Here is a 17,131-nt window from a genome sequence, read left to right on the forward strand (position 1 = left end):
AAAACTGAAGTATGTGACACTAGCTTTGTAAATACTGTCAGCATTGTTTATAGCAATGAAGAATTACTACTCCTTGATCTGTATTTTATATCTGTGAAAAGGTTTCATACTTACAGTTAACTCTGCTAAAAGAATTAGTTCACATGTGGACAAAAATGTTAATATCAAGTAAAAAGATAGCTGACAGCAAAGGTCACACTGCTGTGAAAACAAATTGATATAACAGCTGCAGAGGAAACTCCTTACACCACTATTACTTTTCCACACTGACATCTAAATGAAAAGCATAACCAAAAAACAACTTCAGATTAAAGAGAATACTTACAAGCTGTCAATACCAGTAGTAAGAAGGTTATATTAATTATAAATCTTATATTGAAATAATTTTATACTGAGAAATAAATACATCATCTTCTCAACCATTTGTTGGACTTTGATTTAAAAGTATTTTTTAAACTACAATAAAGTTGTCTTGGTTGCTCAAATTTTACTCTCCTTCGTAAGGCATAAACCCTTTAGTCCTCTCTCATCATCCAAAACAAGGCTGGATCGTATAAAGTCACAACTATTTGTACGAGCTTTATTTTGTTTATTTCTACTCCTCCATTTATTCACTGACTTGGAATCCTCCACAATAAACCCAAGATTTTAATGAAAGCCACAAACACTTGCCAAACTGACAAATTTCCAAAGGATGCTATCTTCTCCAGCTCTAAAATCAAAACAGAGTCCAACAAACCTAAAAAGAAACCACTGTGTAGGAGAACTGCTGCTCCAATTTATATATATAACGTTGTAATTTTCATTTTGGTATATCATTGGTCTCGCGGCAAAATAAATGTAGCTTGAAAGTTGGAAACAACCCAGCATAAAAACAAAGATGACTCTTTGGAACAAACAAACGGTACTTAATTTCTGTTAAAGACAAAACTCTCAGCAAAGGTATTAAAATTTCAGAGTAAACCTGATTCTTGATTCATGCAGCCAGCAAAATCTGAAAACAACACTGCCATACAGAAGCAACACTACTAACACAATCTCTCCACACTTACTGAAAGCTTTAAAAGCTTTAGCAATGGTAAGTCATTTCCACTGTAGGGCAGTATCTTCTGAAAGTCAACAATTTAATTCCTAAGTTTAGAGCTAGAATTTCTAGTAAGAGCAACCAGTGCTCACTGTAGCAGTTAAACAGAAATATCAGCATTCAGATTCAGTTAGCTTTAGAATGGTTTTAGGCTAGTCATCTTGCAAGAAGTCTTCCAACACAGTATAGCCAAATATCACCGAACGTCTTCAAAACATTTGGTAAAGGGTTCTTGAAAATGACACCAGTCCAGAATCTATACGAAAATATAAATCAAAGTCCTGATTTGTTCTTCCTAGCTAAGAGTGAACTGAATTCTGTTCTTAGAGCAGGAGTTATACCCTTATTGATCAATATTCTATACTAATACATACAGTAGTATGTAATAACTAAAACAGCTTTCAATGTCTGCACTAGAAATCAAAAAGGCTGAAGGACAAGAATGACAGCAGCCAGTCTGACCAATGCTGCTCTTGCAAATCATTCTGCTGCCACAACCCATTTGACCTAAGAACAAAATGCAAGCCCAATTTCTGATATTTGTATTACAAATCAGAAATTCTGATATTACAAATATCCTTATGATATTTGTAATACAAATGCATACTTTTTCTCAAACAAACCATCCAGGGTTCAAATCTAGAAGATGTCTCTTTGAAAAAGACAGGTAGCCATGGAAGTCAGTATTTTTAATCCAACAGCTAGGTAAGCCCAGGAAATAATCAGAATGGCACAGTAAAAACTGTGTCCCCTCAGTGCTAAATTTTCTCTTCAACTACTGACATTCCTGAACCTCACATAAATACTCTGAACATCGTGGCCAGCCTTTTATATACATGGCTTGTGTTACCCCAGTGTGAAGAACCCTTCTTATTACTAAGAGAAAAGACACATTTTTCACCTCACCCATTCCAAAGCCCTCCTAAGAGTAGTCTGTAGTTACTGAGTATTACAAAGAGTCTCTACTGTTTTTAGTTATAAAAATCACAGATAAGGAGAACCACAAGGAACTTCACAAGGTCATCTAAACTATTACCCTCCCTGAAGTCGGATCAACACTACATCTGCTCTTCCTGATGGGCACATGCCCAACTCGTCCTTTAAGGCCTGCAAAAAATGGTGATTCAATAACCAAAGGGACATTTATTTTAACATTTTATACACCTCCATTGGAAAGTTTTTGTCACTGCAGTTTAAGCTTACTATTTCTGGTCCTCCCCACAACAAACGTGACTACCTGTCATCCTTTATCTGTTCAAAATGATATTCCTCCCCAAGCGTGGCACCTCACACATATTCCTGTCAATTATTTAGGACCATTTCCTGCATTTCACAGGAGCATTTTGAATTCTTATTTGGTCTTTGTAGACGACCTCAACTTCAAGTTACCCGCAACTTTAACAAGTATTCTTTCTTCTATCTTTCAGATCACTAACTAAACCTCAAAATCTTTTTAGTCAGTGACTGTAACCAGAAACAGGAAAAACAGAAAAAAGGAAAAAAAAAAATCCCTGTACAGAAATTACACTGTGCATTCCTTCCTTCGGACAGTGAATAATTAACAACTGTTCTTTTGGTATCCAATCAGTTTTGCACCTATTCTGTAGTAACTTTATATGGAGCAGTAGCCTTAGCTACCTGATGGCAACTTCATATGCAATGGTGCTTAAGCTTTACTAAAATAAGATATATGGAGTTTTAATGCCTCTTCCCTGCTCATAGGATCTGCTACCCTCTCTCTCTCAGGAAGAATTAGATGTTTTCAAGAGTAACTCAACCTCCCATTGGCATTAGTGGCCTCACCCGTTTGGTGTGTTCTTCCAGAACCTGTCTGGGCAAAGCAGCGAAGCTGACCAACCTACAATTACTCAGTGTCTTCTCCCCGACTCCCACAGACACAAGCACTAGCTTTGCCATTTCTCAGTCCTTCAGTACTTAACCCAACTCCCATAAGTTCATTTAGACAATTTTTCTTTAAGCATCCTGACTGGGAGGTTTACCAGGCTTATTTCATCCATACACAACAAATCTCGGTAGGCAGGAATTCCTCCTCTTTTCCAAAGTCTGACTGTGCTGCAGCTCAAAGCACCTCTCACACCACCAACTTACAGAAAGCAAGCAAAAACAAACTAGCCATCACTTCAACTGTTGCCCAGTTTGCACACTGTGATTTTAAATAGTCAGATGGCTCTGTGGATTTCCTCCCATCATCGGTTGGGAAAGCTCTGAGTAGACACACAGGAAGCCAGTGCTCACACAGCGAGGAACAGAGGACTCTCGAAGTTCACATCTGAAAAGAGAACTCCCTCAACAAGAAAACATCTTTTAAAAGAGTATTTTCTCATGGTTGGGACATTTATCCAGTCCCACCAACACCCAGGAGGTTTAAGCATTCTTACTCTGATTCTGAAGAACTGCTGGATTCACCATTCCCCATTACTCGCTATGTAGTACTTTCACTATACCACGTGCTCAAACGCCTCCTGCCCCTTTCTCAAGTGTCTGCTCAGGGAGCCAGTTCTAGAGTCTGATGAGAAAGGTAACATCTAATGGTTGCCATGGCAGCTTACCAAAATTCCCTTATCTTTAGAATAGTTTTAGGCTGTTCATCTTGAAAAAAGTCTTCCAACAGAGTAGAGCCAAATGGAGGAAGTCATCAGAAACTTTCAGTTTCCCAACTGTATTTATTTCCTCTGAAATTGCTTAATTGTTTACAGTCGGTCTTTACATTTACATATCAGGGACAGAATTCTTCCCCCACAGCAAAAAGGTCTCTCATATAGTCCAGCACACTGTTTGCAATAGCTCCAGGGAACCTGTAAAGATCTATTTTAACTCGGCAGATTTCTCATGAGGAGTTTCATTAAGGATTTTTGTTTGTGTTTTTTTTTCTTAAGTCTAGTCTAGCCATTTCCAAACTTTTTTTTTTCTTTCAGTTATCTCCTGAGTTATCAATAGTCTTCAGACAGCAGTGAACCAATTAGAAATATCAATTATCTCTATACACAGTAAGTTTTCCATAATTTATTCATGATTTAAGGAAAAACTGTTTTGCATTGCAGCGGTGGGAACTTTAATTTTAACTCAATAACTAAATAAGAACACATGACACTTAAGCAGACACTCTGCAGAAAGCTAATACTCTTTGGGCTAGTATACTTCATGTATTACAATCATCCATTGTTGATGAAGAACTTGCTCTGCTTATAATAATGCTTAAGAAACTAATGTACCCCAAATAGAAAATACAGGAGTTTCTTGACTATTTCTTTTGATTCATCTTTCACACAACCAAGCACAACCAGTCTCTAATATCCAACCATTCCATTGTTACAGTCAGCAAAAGCAAAGACCACTCTAAATGCAAGCATTTAAATTCAACATGATATATCCTTCTTACAAATTTGAAACCCCTCCCCAATGAACAATAAATCCACAGTGGAGCAAGTCCAGCATGCAAATCCATCCACTCATTTAGAAAAGGACTGATACTTCAGATACCTAAGACTACAGCCAAAATAACCTACTTTGTTGCTTCAAGATAATTTTAAAAACATCAAGCTAGATGGTTGGATGAAACAAGATGGTTTAACCTGTCCTACCACAGGAAAAGAGTAGGACTGAAAGCCTTTTGGTAATTTCCTGAAGTTTAAGACATGTTACCTTCCATAGATAATCTCATAGCTTTTCCAAAAATTTTATAATGTTAAATTAAATCCTCATGAAAATACCACATAAAAATTTTAAAGTCTTGAAATCTTATGCAATCTCATGCTTGTTTTGCCTAGCTGTATGTTGGATTGAAAGATTGCTGGAGAACAGTATATATCCTATTCATGACAAAGTTGTAACTTCATTGTAAGTTGCATAAACTTGCCCTTTAATTCCTTCAGTAGCAATCGTTTTATGTTTTGCCAATATCTGGGATGAAATTAATTGATAATTGTGAAATTATCAGTGAAAAATCAGTGAAATTTAATGTTCACTTGATATTCGCTAGTCAAAAGTACATTGCAATACAGACATCTCTGATGGGATAAACACTAACTGACAAATATTTAAGTTTGCCAAGTTATTTATTACAAGTGAAGTTACTTAGTCAATATTGAGTTCTCTCAGTGTTTCAGGACATCAACTGCCACTGTCTCACTGTGGATCCATAAGGCAATATTTATTTGTTAAGATGAAGAATGCTTCTTTACAAATCTCAAATAGCTTGACATTGAGAAGTCACTATGGTTTTAAATTTACCTTTTCTCAGATGATATTTTTACTTTGCTCATATCGGAAAACTTGATTTTTCAAATCACCATCTCAGATAACCTGGAAGATATTAAACAATTACAAATTATCAACAACATTTGTTCATTCTTCATATTATCACCATATTAGTTACTCCTGCACTAGAAATGTTAAATAAGTTACTCCACACTTATCACTGTTCTTCACACTGTCACAAGCTCTTCTCTCTTCAATTTATTTGACCCAGCTTTTTCAATGAAGTATTGCAAAATAAGTATGGAGTACGGTTCTGCATTATAATTCAGTCCTACTGAACTCCAAGAGTCTGATTATAATAAATCACAAATTTATTGTATCAGTGACTTAACAGCTAGTATTATGTTCAGGACAGACTGTATCAAGCAAAGCTTTTGCTGGAGACCACATTTTTTTAAACTTACTTTACAATATTGTGAGATGACAAAACATATTTATTTCTGACTGTCATTTCATGTATGTATAGGATAACTAGGAAGAGAGGCACAGCGAGAAACATTGAGTGTTTGGTGTTCTTATTTAAGCAGAACCTGAATACACTTCTTGGACGGAAACCATATTGTGCTAAGGACTCAATTTTCCTATCCTTTTAAGGACATAGTGTCCTCAGGGTACACTGCTTCCTCAAATGGTGCCTCCAAGCAATTAAGGTTGCAGTCTACAGGACCATGAACTGAAGCTTAGTGACTTCATATGAGATCAAATACGAATGACATACTCCCACTGAAAAAAAAAAAGTGTCCTCAAAGGGCACAGTGGTTAGTTTAAAGGTAGAATATAAAGTAAAGGGGGGGAAAAAAGACGTTTGAAAATATCCTCTTCATTCTCACCATCCATAAGGCACTTGTTCTCTTGGGAACTGCAGGTGAGAAGTTCTGTCAAATACATACACTTCCCAAAGGGAAACTAGCAAGACCCTTCAAAAGCTTTGTTCAACATATACAATAATCAAAGTTTTGATTACTGCTTAATTCTATTCTGCAACTGTTAAAACCCAAAAGCAGAAGAGGTATGAAGCAAGCTTATTTCCAGACTTACCTGAAAGCAGAGTCATTCCCCAACAACCAGGAAGCAAATGCTCGACTTTTCACAAGAGTTCCAGCTTGACCCAAGTTAACAAGCGTCCTAGATTTGTCCAAGCACCCTTCAAGTCTTGACTTCCTTTAAAGGAAATGAATAGTTACAGGAGAACGGCTGTGTCCACCACAAAGCAGACGATTTGCTAAATTATAAAGTCAATATTATTCCAAACAGGTTGTGGGTCTAACTGGGGAGAAAATATTAGATTCTTGAATTGTTATTCAAGAAGCCAAGTGCTGTTTTGCTTGCAGCATTGACCAGCTGTCAGACAGATGATAAACAGTCTGCCAGTGCCAACAGTATCTACATATTAAAGTGTACTGAACTGCTTTACAAGTGCAGCCAGCTACAGAGCTAAACTATCTTGAATTGCAAGGTCTTAATTTATTTTGCTCTAAATGCAACATGAAGTATTTCAGTAAGCACTAACATGCAAATGCTGCAGGTCAAGGGGAAAAGACAAGAAGAAAAAAAGCATAGCAAAAGCCAGAAAACAATGAAAAGGAACAGGGAGAAAAAGAAAAGAAAAAAAAATGTATATATCCATAATCCAGAGAGTTGTGGTGGAACACTTACACATGGTAAAGTACTAAATCTGTCTCTAACAATCCATGAGATGTGCAAAAAAAAAGTTGTTTACACAGTATTTTTAAATATTTTAAAATATTTACTTATTTTGAATAAAGAATTGCTAGAAAGGTAAAGAGAGAAGGTGTGTGGGGTTGTAGTTTTCAGTGGGGGAGGTTGTTTTGGTAAGGTTCAACCTTAAAAAAAAAAAATCACTTCCATGAAAATATATTTTTAAAACACAGTTAATGCTGCTTGCCTGCCAGTGGTGGCAGAACAAAGGATAAATTACTAGCAGTTCTTCAGCATTTAAAAGTCTAACACAGAAGCCTCAAGTTGGGGGGATAAGGCAGTTCGCTAGTGAAATCTCAAGTTGACATATGCTGGATTCTGTGGAATCTCTCAGTCATTTCACGTTATCTGTGGAACATTATTTCCTCCCATCTCCCACCTGCACAGTGGTAACAGGAGCTTCCCCACAGGAAATTTCTGCAGACAGGTAATGTTCCAGATCAGCAAGCTGCACTCATTGTAATGCTACCACCATTAAGATAATGGAAATGGACTGTAAAACGTTGCATGAAACTTTCATGTTTCCTTACTCCTGCCAGGTTTGAGGTTTCCTGCCTTACTGTGACCCCCAAAGATCACGCATCAAGAACTGCAGACGTTTCTTGTCTAAACTCTTCATTAGGGACACCAAACAAAGCCCTCTTTTTCCTCAGTTTTGCCTATCTCATCTCTATACCACTGCAGCTACCTTAGCTAAGCCACCTGCAGCACCTGTAGCACTGATGCACAGCCTAAGCTGACTCCTGTTTCAGCCCAAAGAAGTGTTAAACCACATCTCATTCCCATTTTAGATATCCATTTACTTTTCTCACCCTAAATTCACTGCTTTGGGGGAAGAGGCACCTAAAATGCCATATATTTCAAAAAATAAGTAAATAAATAAAAATTCTCCCACTGAAATCAAGTCATTGCCAGCCCATTCCCCTTGTACCTCTTCTCTCTTACCAAGATACCTTTTCATTTTCACACTAGTATCAGGAACTTGATACCATACTTAAAAGTCACTCAATCATCAATTTCATTCTCCATCATCTACTTAACAATGGAAAGAGGGAATTAAAAAAAAAACAAAACTAAATACTATTCACCAGATACTGTATATGTAACATCACATAGCTTTTCTTGCATATTCTATAAGATTCTGATACTTAAGCTGAGGTGTTTATTTCAGAGGAAAATTACTATAATCCTTACTTAATGCAAATCATCCAGGTGGAATTCCTAAATGGTCTGAATAGTCATCTTTAAATAACACCAAAGAAACCATATTAAACTCAGTGCAGTAACATACATGCCTTGACTACACCAGAACTTGCTTCTCATGGCAAGTGCATTCACTGTATATTGTTTTCCCTCTTATCTCCCATTAATCACTAATTGATTTTACAAAAGGAAAACACAGAACTGAGCTCCAATCCTTACTCTAAGTTAAAGTCATATTAAGAAAAACTGCACAGTCACAACTGTATGGCTATTACATCACATCAGTGCTGAGCACTTTTATTGTCAATTGCATGACATCACATCTGAAAGTAATTCCACTTACTACATTGGACACAGTAATATCACATGAGAAGCTTGGTATGTTTGTTTTAAACAACATCAGGTCTGGATCTTTTCCCCTCTGAAAGTTTTTGATGTATGCTTTGTTAAAAATATATTTGGAAATTATATTGGACTGTCTTGCCATCAAGCCCATTTTCCCACAATGCCTTCAGCCATGGAAGACAAGCCTACTTGTACCTGGCAAGCTGCCGGTAAGCAAAGGGAGCAGGGCTGGTCAGGCAGGGCAAAGCGACTCTGTCACAGAAAGAAGTGCTGGGAAGCACCATGGCCAGAACATGCCAGATGAAGTGCATCTCTGGAGCTTACCGCGCCTGAAAAGCCCCTCAAGCTTTCATGCTGTTAGAAGTCTGCCATAGGGAAAAGGAGGATCATCTGTTTGCTGCTGAAGTTGGAAGACATTCTGAGTTTATACAAGCTAAATTCACATGCTGCAATGGACCAAAATACTTTACCATGGAATGTTTCTATCTTGGAAGCATAAATGTAATTCAAAGATTAAAAATATCTTTGTATTTTCTTTCTTTTTTAATCAGAAAATAAGAATCCTTAAAAAAGCCGAAGACCCCTGAAACTTGATATACAGTTAATATTAGAAGGCTTTACTGCAGAGTACTTTGTAGCTACACTATGAAGACAGTTCACCAGATCTTCTCATCAAAAGGACTGGAAAAATCAAAAATAAGAATAGATAAGCAAAGTTTATTGATAAATCCTCTTAAAACAGCTCTACTTGCAATATATTTTATTCTCTGCATTGTTTTCCAGAAACTCCTTTTCTTAACTGGTTTAACTTATATTTAAAAAAAGGCTAATTGTTCACTGAACCTGTCCAGCAACTCAAAAATCCATTTTATTATTGTAAACAAATAAATCAGTTTAGTAACAACAGCACATCAAATCATATTCATGAGGAGACAAAACAAAGCTTCGCTTTTATTGAACATGTCTAGCATATTAAGTCTGCAAAACCTGTAAGATTGCTCATCTATGAATACTAAGCAAAACACAGAACCATAATAAAGTTATGAGCATCCCATAGTATTTTCAAAACCAGTGTTCAGTCTTCATTTATGCTCATCATGGAATTATTGATTTGAAAAGATTAAAAAAGAAAAGGAACTGTAAACAAGTGCAGAGCAAACAAGTTTATTTTTATTGTGTACTTTATCAGATAATGGACGCAAGGTAACTGAGCAAAAGCTTTGTAAACACTACAAGATAAAAAAACCCACTAATACTCAAAAGAGGAAGGAATACAAAATTAAGAGGACAATTTCATAGTTCATTATTATTTGACATAATTAAATAGAGAAACATTACTATGAAGTAAGAAACCATGTAACTTCATATATACTAGGGAAAAAAGACTAGTGAAGTTACAACTCAGTTAAAACTCTCCACAAGATCAGATCACAGCTTTCTTAGTTATGCTTCCAAAAGTCAGTTCTGCCTCTCACAGAGCACATGTTGGTCCCTCCAACCCCAACAGGAATTGAACCAGAAGCAGACAGGCCTTTGACAAGCCATCACTTCGCATACCACAAAGTCACAGAATCACAGACTCACAGAATGGATGAGGTTGGAAGGGACCTCTGGAGATCATCTAGTCCAACCCCCTTGCTCAAGCAGGGTCACCTAGAGCACATTGCACAGGATCGCGTCCAGGAGAGTTTTGAATATCTCCAGAGAAGGAGACTCCACAACCTCTCTGGGCAACCTGTGCCAGTGCTCTGTCACCCTCACAGTGAAGAAGTTTTTCCTCATGTTCAGATGGAAGCATCTGTGTTTCAGTTTGTGCCTGTTGCCTCTTGTCCTGTCACTGGGCACCACTGAAAAGAGTCTGGTCCCATCCTCTCTACACCCCCCTTCAGATACTTGTACACGTTGATAAGATCTCCTCTCAGCCTTCTCTTCTCCAGGCTAAACAGGCCAAGCTCTCTCAGCCTTTCCTCATAAGAGAGATGCTCCAGTCCCCTAATCATCTTTGTAGCCCTTCGCTGGACTTGCTCCAGTAGTGCCACATCCCTCTTGTACTGGGGAGCCCAGAACTGGACGCAGTACTCCAGATGTGGCCTCACCAGGGCTGAGTAGAGGGGGAGGATCACCTCCCTCGACCTGCTGGCAACACTCTTCCTGGTGCAGCCCAGGATACCATTGGCCTTCTTGGCCATAAGGGCACATTGATGGCTCATGCTTAACTTGGTGTCCACCAGCACTCCCAGGTCCTTCTCCGCAGAGCTGCTTTCCAGCAGGTCAACCCCCAACCTGTCCTGGTGCATGGGGTTATTCCTCCCCAGGTGCAGGACCCTGCACTTGCCTTTGTTGAACTTCATGAGGTTCCTCTTCGCCCACCTCTCCAGCCTGTCCAAGTCTCTTTGAATGGCAGCACAGCCCTCTGGCGTATCAGCCACTCCTCCCAGTTTTGTATCGTCAGCAAACTTGCTGAGGGTGCACTCTGTCCCTTCATCCAGGTCATTGATGAAGAAGTTGAACAAGACTGGACCCAGTACTGACCCCGGGGGACACCGCTAGCTACAGGCCTCCAACTAGACTCTGTGCCACTGATCACAACTCTCTGAGCTCTGCCATTCAGCCAGTTCTCAAGCCACCTCACTGTCCACTCATCTAACCCACACTTCCTGAGCTTGTCTATGAGGATGCTATGGGAGACAGTGTCAAAAGCCTTGCTGAAGTCAAGGCAGACAACATCCACTGCTCTCCCCTCATCTACCCAGGCAGTCATTCCATCATAGAAGGCTATCAGATTGGTTAGGCATGATTTCCCCTTGGTGAAGCCATGCTGACTACTCCTGATCACCTTCTTGTCCTCCACATGCTTGGAGATGGCTTCCAGGATGAGCTGCTCCATCACCTTTCCAAGGATGGAGGTGAGGCTGACTGGCCTGTAGCTCCCTGGGTCCTCCTTCTTGCCCTTTTTGAAGACTGGGGTGACACTGGCTTTCTTCCAGTCCTCAGGCACCTCTCCTGTCCTCCATGACCTTTCAAAGATGATGGAGAGTGGCCTAGCAATGACATCCGCCAGCTCCCTCAGCACTCGTGGGTGCATCCCATCAGGGCCCATGGATTTGTGGGTGTCAAGTTTGCTTAAATGATCTCTAACCCACTCCTCCTCCACCAAGGGAAAAAGTCTTCCTCTCTCCAGACTTTCTCTCTTGCCTCCAGGGTCTGGGGTTCCTGAGGGCTGGCCTGAGCAGTAAAGACTGAAGCAAAGAAGGCATTCAGTAACTCTGCCTTCTCTGCATCCTTCGTCACCAGGGCACCCACCCCCATTCAGCAAAGGGCCCACATTTTCCCTAGTCTTCCTCTTGCTRCTGATGTATTTGAAGAAGCCCTTCTTGCTGTCCTTGACATCTCTAGCCAGAGTCTAGAAACTGTCAAAAGTCTCAGAAACTGTCAAAGTCTCAGAAACTGTTTATAGTCTGAAATATTTTTTTTCCAAGACACTGAAAAGGGCTTGTTTAAATACAAGAGTATAAAAAGACTACTGCATTCTTTGTATTCCTCTAGGCAACCTTAATTCCATAACAGTATTTGAGTTTTACTTTTTTTTAAACATAAAACTAAGTTGTTTGCAGGAACAGACTTTTTACTTCAGTAAATTTACATTTCTAGGAATAGGCCCTATGCCCAAAATTTAGGATGAGCCTCCTCACAGCAGTGAAAAATTCAGTTATTGGTATGGAAAAGAGTCTAATTTTCAAATTCAAAATAAAAAGGCTAAAAACTTTCACTCTTGGAAGAAAAATTACTTTTAAATCAGCTATTACCTCTTCCTTGTACCCTTTCCTATAAATATTTATAGTGGGAAACAAAAAGCGTGAGCTGATTAGTTTGCATGCTGCTGCATTATACCAAAGTGCTGGCTTTCTCACATGACTAGATAAAGTGCAGTATATACTCGGACATTTAAAAGGACATACTTAAAGCTTCACAGAAGCTGAGGCACCCAAGTCCTGTCGAGCAGCCTGCCAATTATGTCACACAACTGTTTACCAGCAGTCCACTTAACTGTAAAATCAGAGTCTGATACATGTAGCGAATAAGAGCTGTAAATACCTAATTGTTATTCCCTTTAAAAAACAAAGTCTGACAGCAAGGAAAAAAAAGGCAAAACCCAAGAAAATTACACTTTATTTCTTGCCTGGAAAGAAGCTCCTAGAAAGTTACAGGCACTCCGTAGTCCTACCCTTCAAGACATGACAAACTTGCTATCATCAGGCTCATGGGGTAGGGTTTCCAGAGCTCGCATGATTAAAGTTGACAGAACTACTGCAAAAGTCAGCTGCTTCTTGCCCAGATAACATAACCCTTTTGTCAGGCAGAAGGGGAATGGTGCAGGGGGGAAAAAAGGAAACGAAAAAGAAAGAGTCAGGAGGGAAGAGGCAATCACAGCAGAAACAAGGCACTTCCCTACACCAAATACTGACCAAGAACTGCACACATGGTGAGTGTAGTAATGCTCCAGTCTACTTTCCCCAGCTCCTCAGCCTGGCAACATCGCATTGGTATGGTGCTAAACCTTGAAAATGATAGTCAGCGCCCAGCCCAGGGACTGCTCCTGTGGCCGATGCCATCGGGATGGCTAAGGTTGGTCTGCAGAGACATCGGCCCAAACGCCTGCCCTGGTTAGTTCACCAGCTGAGTGAAAGCAAACTGTCAAGCCTGGTTTTGACCAAGAAGAAGAAGAAGAAGAAGAAGAAAAAAAAAAATCTATGGCTCCACATTGCACAATTATCTACTCAAATGTATCTCCAGCTCTTCAACTTTTATAATGATTCTGCTCATCAGTATGCAGAAACACAGTCATCTTGCAGCCCATGAAATCTCTTTGCAACAATTCCGATTTCCAAAACACCAATTTGTACTACTTAGCTTATGAATGATACATGAAGCAACTAAAACAGTATTACCTCTCTCCACCATACAAAACCTTGGACATCCTGCTTCTCAAAAATCACAAGGCATTTAAATGCAAAGGAAAACTTTTATATGCACCTTTTAATGTATTGAGCTTTTAGGATGACAGCTTCAGAATTTTCATCTGTGCAGCTGTTGCAGAAAAAAAGAAGGATGTTTGTGTTTCCCTCCTCTGTGTTTAACTGTTGCAAAACCTTATTTCCAAGCAACCATGCTGACTTGTCTATGTATTGAGGACACACACTGAACACAGCTCATAATCTTCTTGATGCAGACGATTACTGGAGAGTTAAGCTGGGGGTAGCAGCAGGGTGTGAAGACCTGTCCATGGATATACCCCCATCACAGATCCCCCCAATACTCTGATACAAGGAGCTGCCCAGTGCAGCATGCTCATACTCTTCCCAAGAGACTCAATTCCTCTACGTGTCATTCATGGAGTTTAAATACTCAAATTACTCCAGTTATACTCCATGGCCAAAGTGACTTCAGAGTCATTCAGTTCTTTCAGACATTGGAAATTCATATCATGGCAACGATCTCCTGAAAGCAAGAGCTCACAAGAGCTTTTGACCTATTTGTCAAGAACCCAAACAGGTGATTCCCATATGTGTTCAGTGGAGTCTCACCATGACTTTTAAAGTCTGCAAAGGCTCTAATCATGAGATACATTGCTGAAAAGCTGTGAAGTGAGTGTGGCTTGAATGCCTTCTCCAGACTAAAACCTAATCATGAGGTGAAACTGCAAGTTCCTTCTACAAGCCAAGAGGACTTCAAAGAGTCTTCTCAGAAGCCTTCCCCCTCTAACTGTAGCTTCTCATGAATAATTTTGGGGGATTTGCTCCCAATAGGGTAAACTAATTGTAGCAAAACTCAGCTGATTGCTTCTAACCATCTACTACCAAGATAATGGAGTATTTTTCAAGTTCAAAAGCTTTTAGTTAGAAGAGAATTTGAAAATTTCTTGAATATAAAAACTTTAACACAAGCTGCTGTCAACCCAAAGCCTGTATTGAAAGTTAGGTCTGTGATTAGGTACCATTTCACACAAACATCCATACATCAAGACTGTACTTTGGTTTGTCATCCTCCCCTTCTTCAACAGAATAAAAGTAGAGACTTATTTTTACGAAACTTTCAAAAAAAAAAAATACAGGTCTTAATTTATGCTGGCAATCATTAAAAAAAAAAATCAGAGTAGTGTATTAAGACATCAGAAACAAACAGTAAAAATTTGTTCTGCTGAAATAGGGGTATGTGATAAAATTATCTGGATGTAAACAGGAGGATCCAGAAAAGGAAATTATCTTACAGAACCTGAGACAAACTCATTACATGCATAAAAATCTAATGTTAATATTTTTTGTTTCAATAAGGATAGGATAAAAGGACCTTCCTGTGAAAGAGTAAGCAATATCCAAAATGTTGAAGCACAATACTTTTATAGAAAGATTTGTTTTTTCTGAACTAGTAAGAATAGGTACTCTGGTTAATCCAGTTCAAGAAGATCCACATATTCACTAATTATATGTTTGTTGTTATCAAGAGAAATCAGAGGAAGGCTTCAGTTTTTCTAGTGAGAATACTACCTTCAGTATTCAGGAGAGTTATAACAATATTACAGTGACTTCCAGCCTCACGTCTCCAGTCCAACATGCACGCTAGAAAGATGCTTCAGTGGAAGCACGGCATCGCTAATTCCAGTCATTCTCTCACAGCACTAATTCCAGTCATTCTCTCTAATCACAGCTGATTCTGTGCATGTTGGTGATGAATTCAAATGGTGAATGCTGGAACAGTTTAGAATCACATTTTCAGACTTTCCCTTCCCTAGAAATGGTGGGGAAAGGGGGCTGGCAGGGAGACACACAGACTCACTGCAGTTTTAGTACCTATTCAACAAGGAATTAAGAATCATTTAGCAACAGAAGTCATAACTTTTTTCACAGTGTTGCATGGAGTTTTAGTAGTCTGCCTCTGGTGCCAGCTACAACGGGACAAACTCTCCGGGAACACAGTGCAAGTACCTGGGAGTAGGTAAAGAGATGCCCAGGTGATAACAACATTTCTCTGATTCTGGGGCTGATTACAGCTCTGACATAAGTTAGAGCAACAGCAGTTTTTTCCAGACTACTTTGAATCTCATGACTTTTTTTTTCCAAATATGCTTATTAATAAGCCATCTGTCTGTTAAAACATAGGTGTAGCGCATAAGTTTGTGAATTTGAGAACACCAAAATAACAATGAGTTGAGGAAAGTACACTGCCTTCTGAATTCATAAAGAGAATACAGCCTTTAAAAGAAAAATAAAGAGGTAAATCTGATAAAAAAAACGTGCTTATCTTTGAAAGTTTCTGACTGAAGAAATGGATTATCTCAAAACAAAGTGAGAAGGGACAGAAAATAATAATATTAGCAATTCTTACAAAGGCTATGAGAGTCACTGAAGGCCAAAGAGAGCCCTGTCAAAAAGGAGATCTTACTGCATGTGACCACAACTTCAAGATAAGAGAGAAAGCTATTACGTAAAAGAAATTAAATATGCCCAAACAAGTTTTTCTTGCCACTCCCTAGTCCCAAAACAAAGTTATTCCAACACACACTTGCACTGACCTCACAGCACAAAATAGGAAGTATTAGAAGTATTTCCAGAAAAACTCTCAGGTCACAAGCATGATTTCATTGAAGGATTAACCAGAAAGTGAGACTATCCTATCAACATCATCCTGTTACCATCATCATCACCCTGCCATTACATGCAACAGTAAAATATAAACAAAAAGCTACTTGAAAAACAGGGAAGCCTTTTCATGAAGCAGAGTCAATAAAGGTAATACAGATACCTACTCCTCTAAAGAACATCATTAGTGAGAATACACTTACTGTTGTGGATCTAATTTCCTCCAGAGGGAGAAACAAACACATAAAGTCTGCCTTCATGTTACAACTTCATACAAAAGCTACACAGCATTTTACATGGTACAAGTTCACAGGTAGGATCTCTGCCCACAATATACAATGGAAAGCTTACAGCTAGCAGAAAGGAAAAATGATCCAAGTTTATCCAAGTGAGATTCCCTAAACAATTTCAAAGCTTAGTGTTTGAAAACACAGTAACTGAAAAAAGCACCATCACTGCTATATGCAGGTTATTGCTCAGAGTCTCTCTCAAGCATTTGAAATGATACCTGGAGAAATATGGTAGATTTCCACAAATGATGGTGGGAAGCAGGGGGAGAAAAAACACAGATTATTAACAAACTCAGATACAGGGACTCTTAAACAGCTATTTGGCAGACTGTGCTGCACAGCACATTAACTGAGCGTTTTTTCAGCAGTGTAATACCCATACCAGGCTATCTGGGCAGGCAGCGCAGCCGGACCACAAGACAAAAGCTTTAGAAGGACAGCGGCCCCAGCGCTGGCAGGACGGCGCTTCGCGGAGCACGGAAGTTTTGCCACCTCCCACCACCAGAGCGAGCGTCTCCGCATCAGCCGCGCCGCAAGCAGAGACCCCGCTCGCCCGCGGCTCTGGCGGCGCCCGC

At 39.2% G+C, this 17,131-nt stretch overlaps 1 protein-coding gene across 14 annotated transcripts in view; it reads right to left on the reverse strand.

The window, feature by feature from the left end:
• Positions 1-17,131, reverse strand: part of AGTPBP1 (ATP/GTP binding protein 1) — a 75,077-nt gene that overhangs the window by 49,157 nt on the left and 8,789 nt on the right. For 12 of the 14 annotated variants that reach the window (XR_003257162.1, XR_003257163.1, XM_026088477.1 and 9 more), the window contains 2 exons: positions 6,401-6,523; positions 5,336-5,407 (listed from right to left, as the gene is read on the reverse strand). Coding sequence is in view for 12 of the 14 variants with exons in the window: in XM_026088477.1 (XP_025944262.1) it covers positions 5,336-5,367 (32 nt within the window). In the remaining 2 variants the exon portion in view is untranslated. Of the gene's footprint in view, positions 1-5,335; positions 5,408-6,400; positions 6,524-13,095; positions 16,910-16,938; positions 17,060-17,131 lie in introns of those variants that run through there. The other 2 variants (XM_026088478.1, XM_026088475.1) reach the window with 2 other exon arrangements.

Source organism: Apteryx rowi, unplaced genomic scaffold (assembly GCF_003343035.1).
Source record: "Apteryx rowi isolate R43461 unplaced genomic scaffold, aptRow1 scaffold_77, whole genome shotgun sequence".
In the NCBI taxonomy this organism is placed as follows: Eukaryota; Metazoa; Chordata; class Aves; order Apterygiformes; family Apterygidae; genus Apteryx; species Apteryx rowi.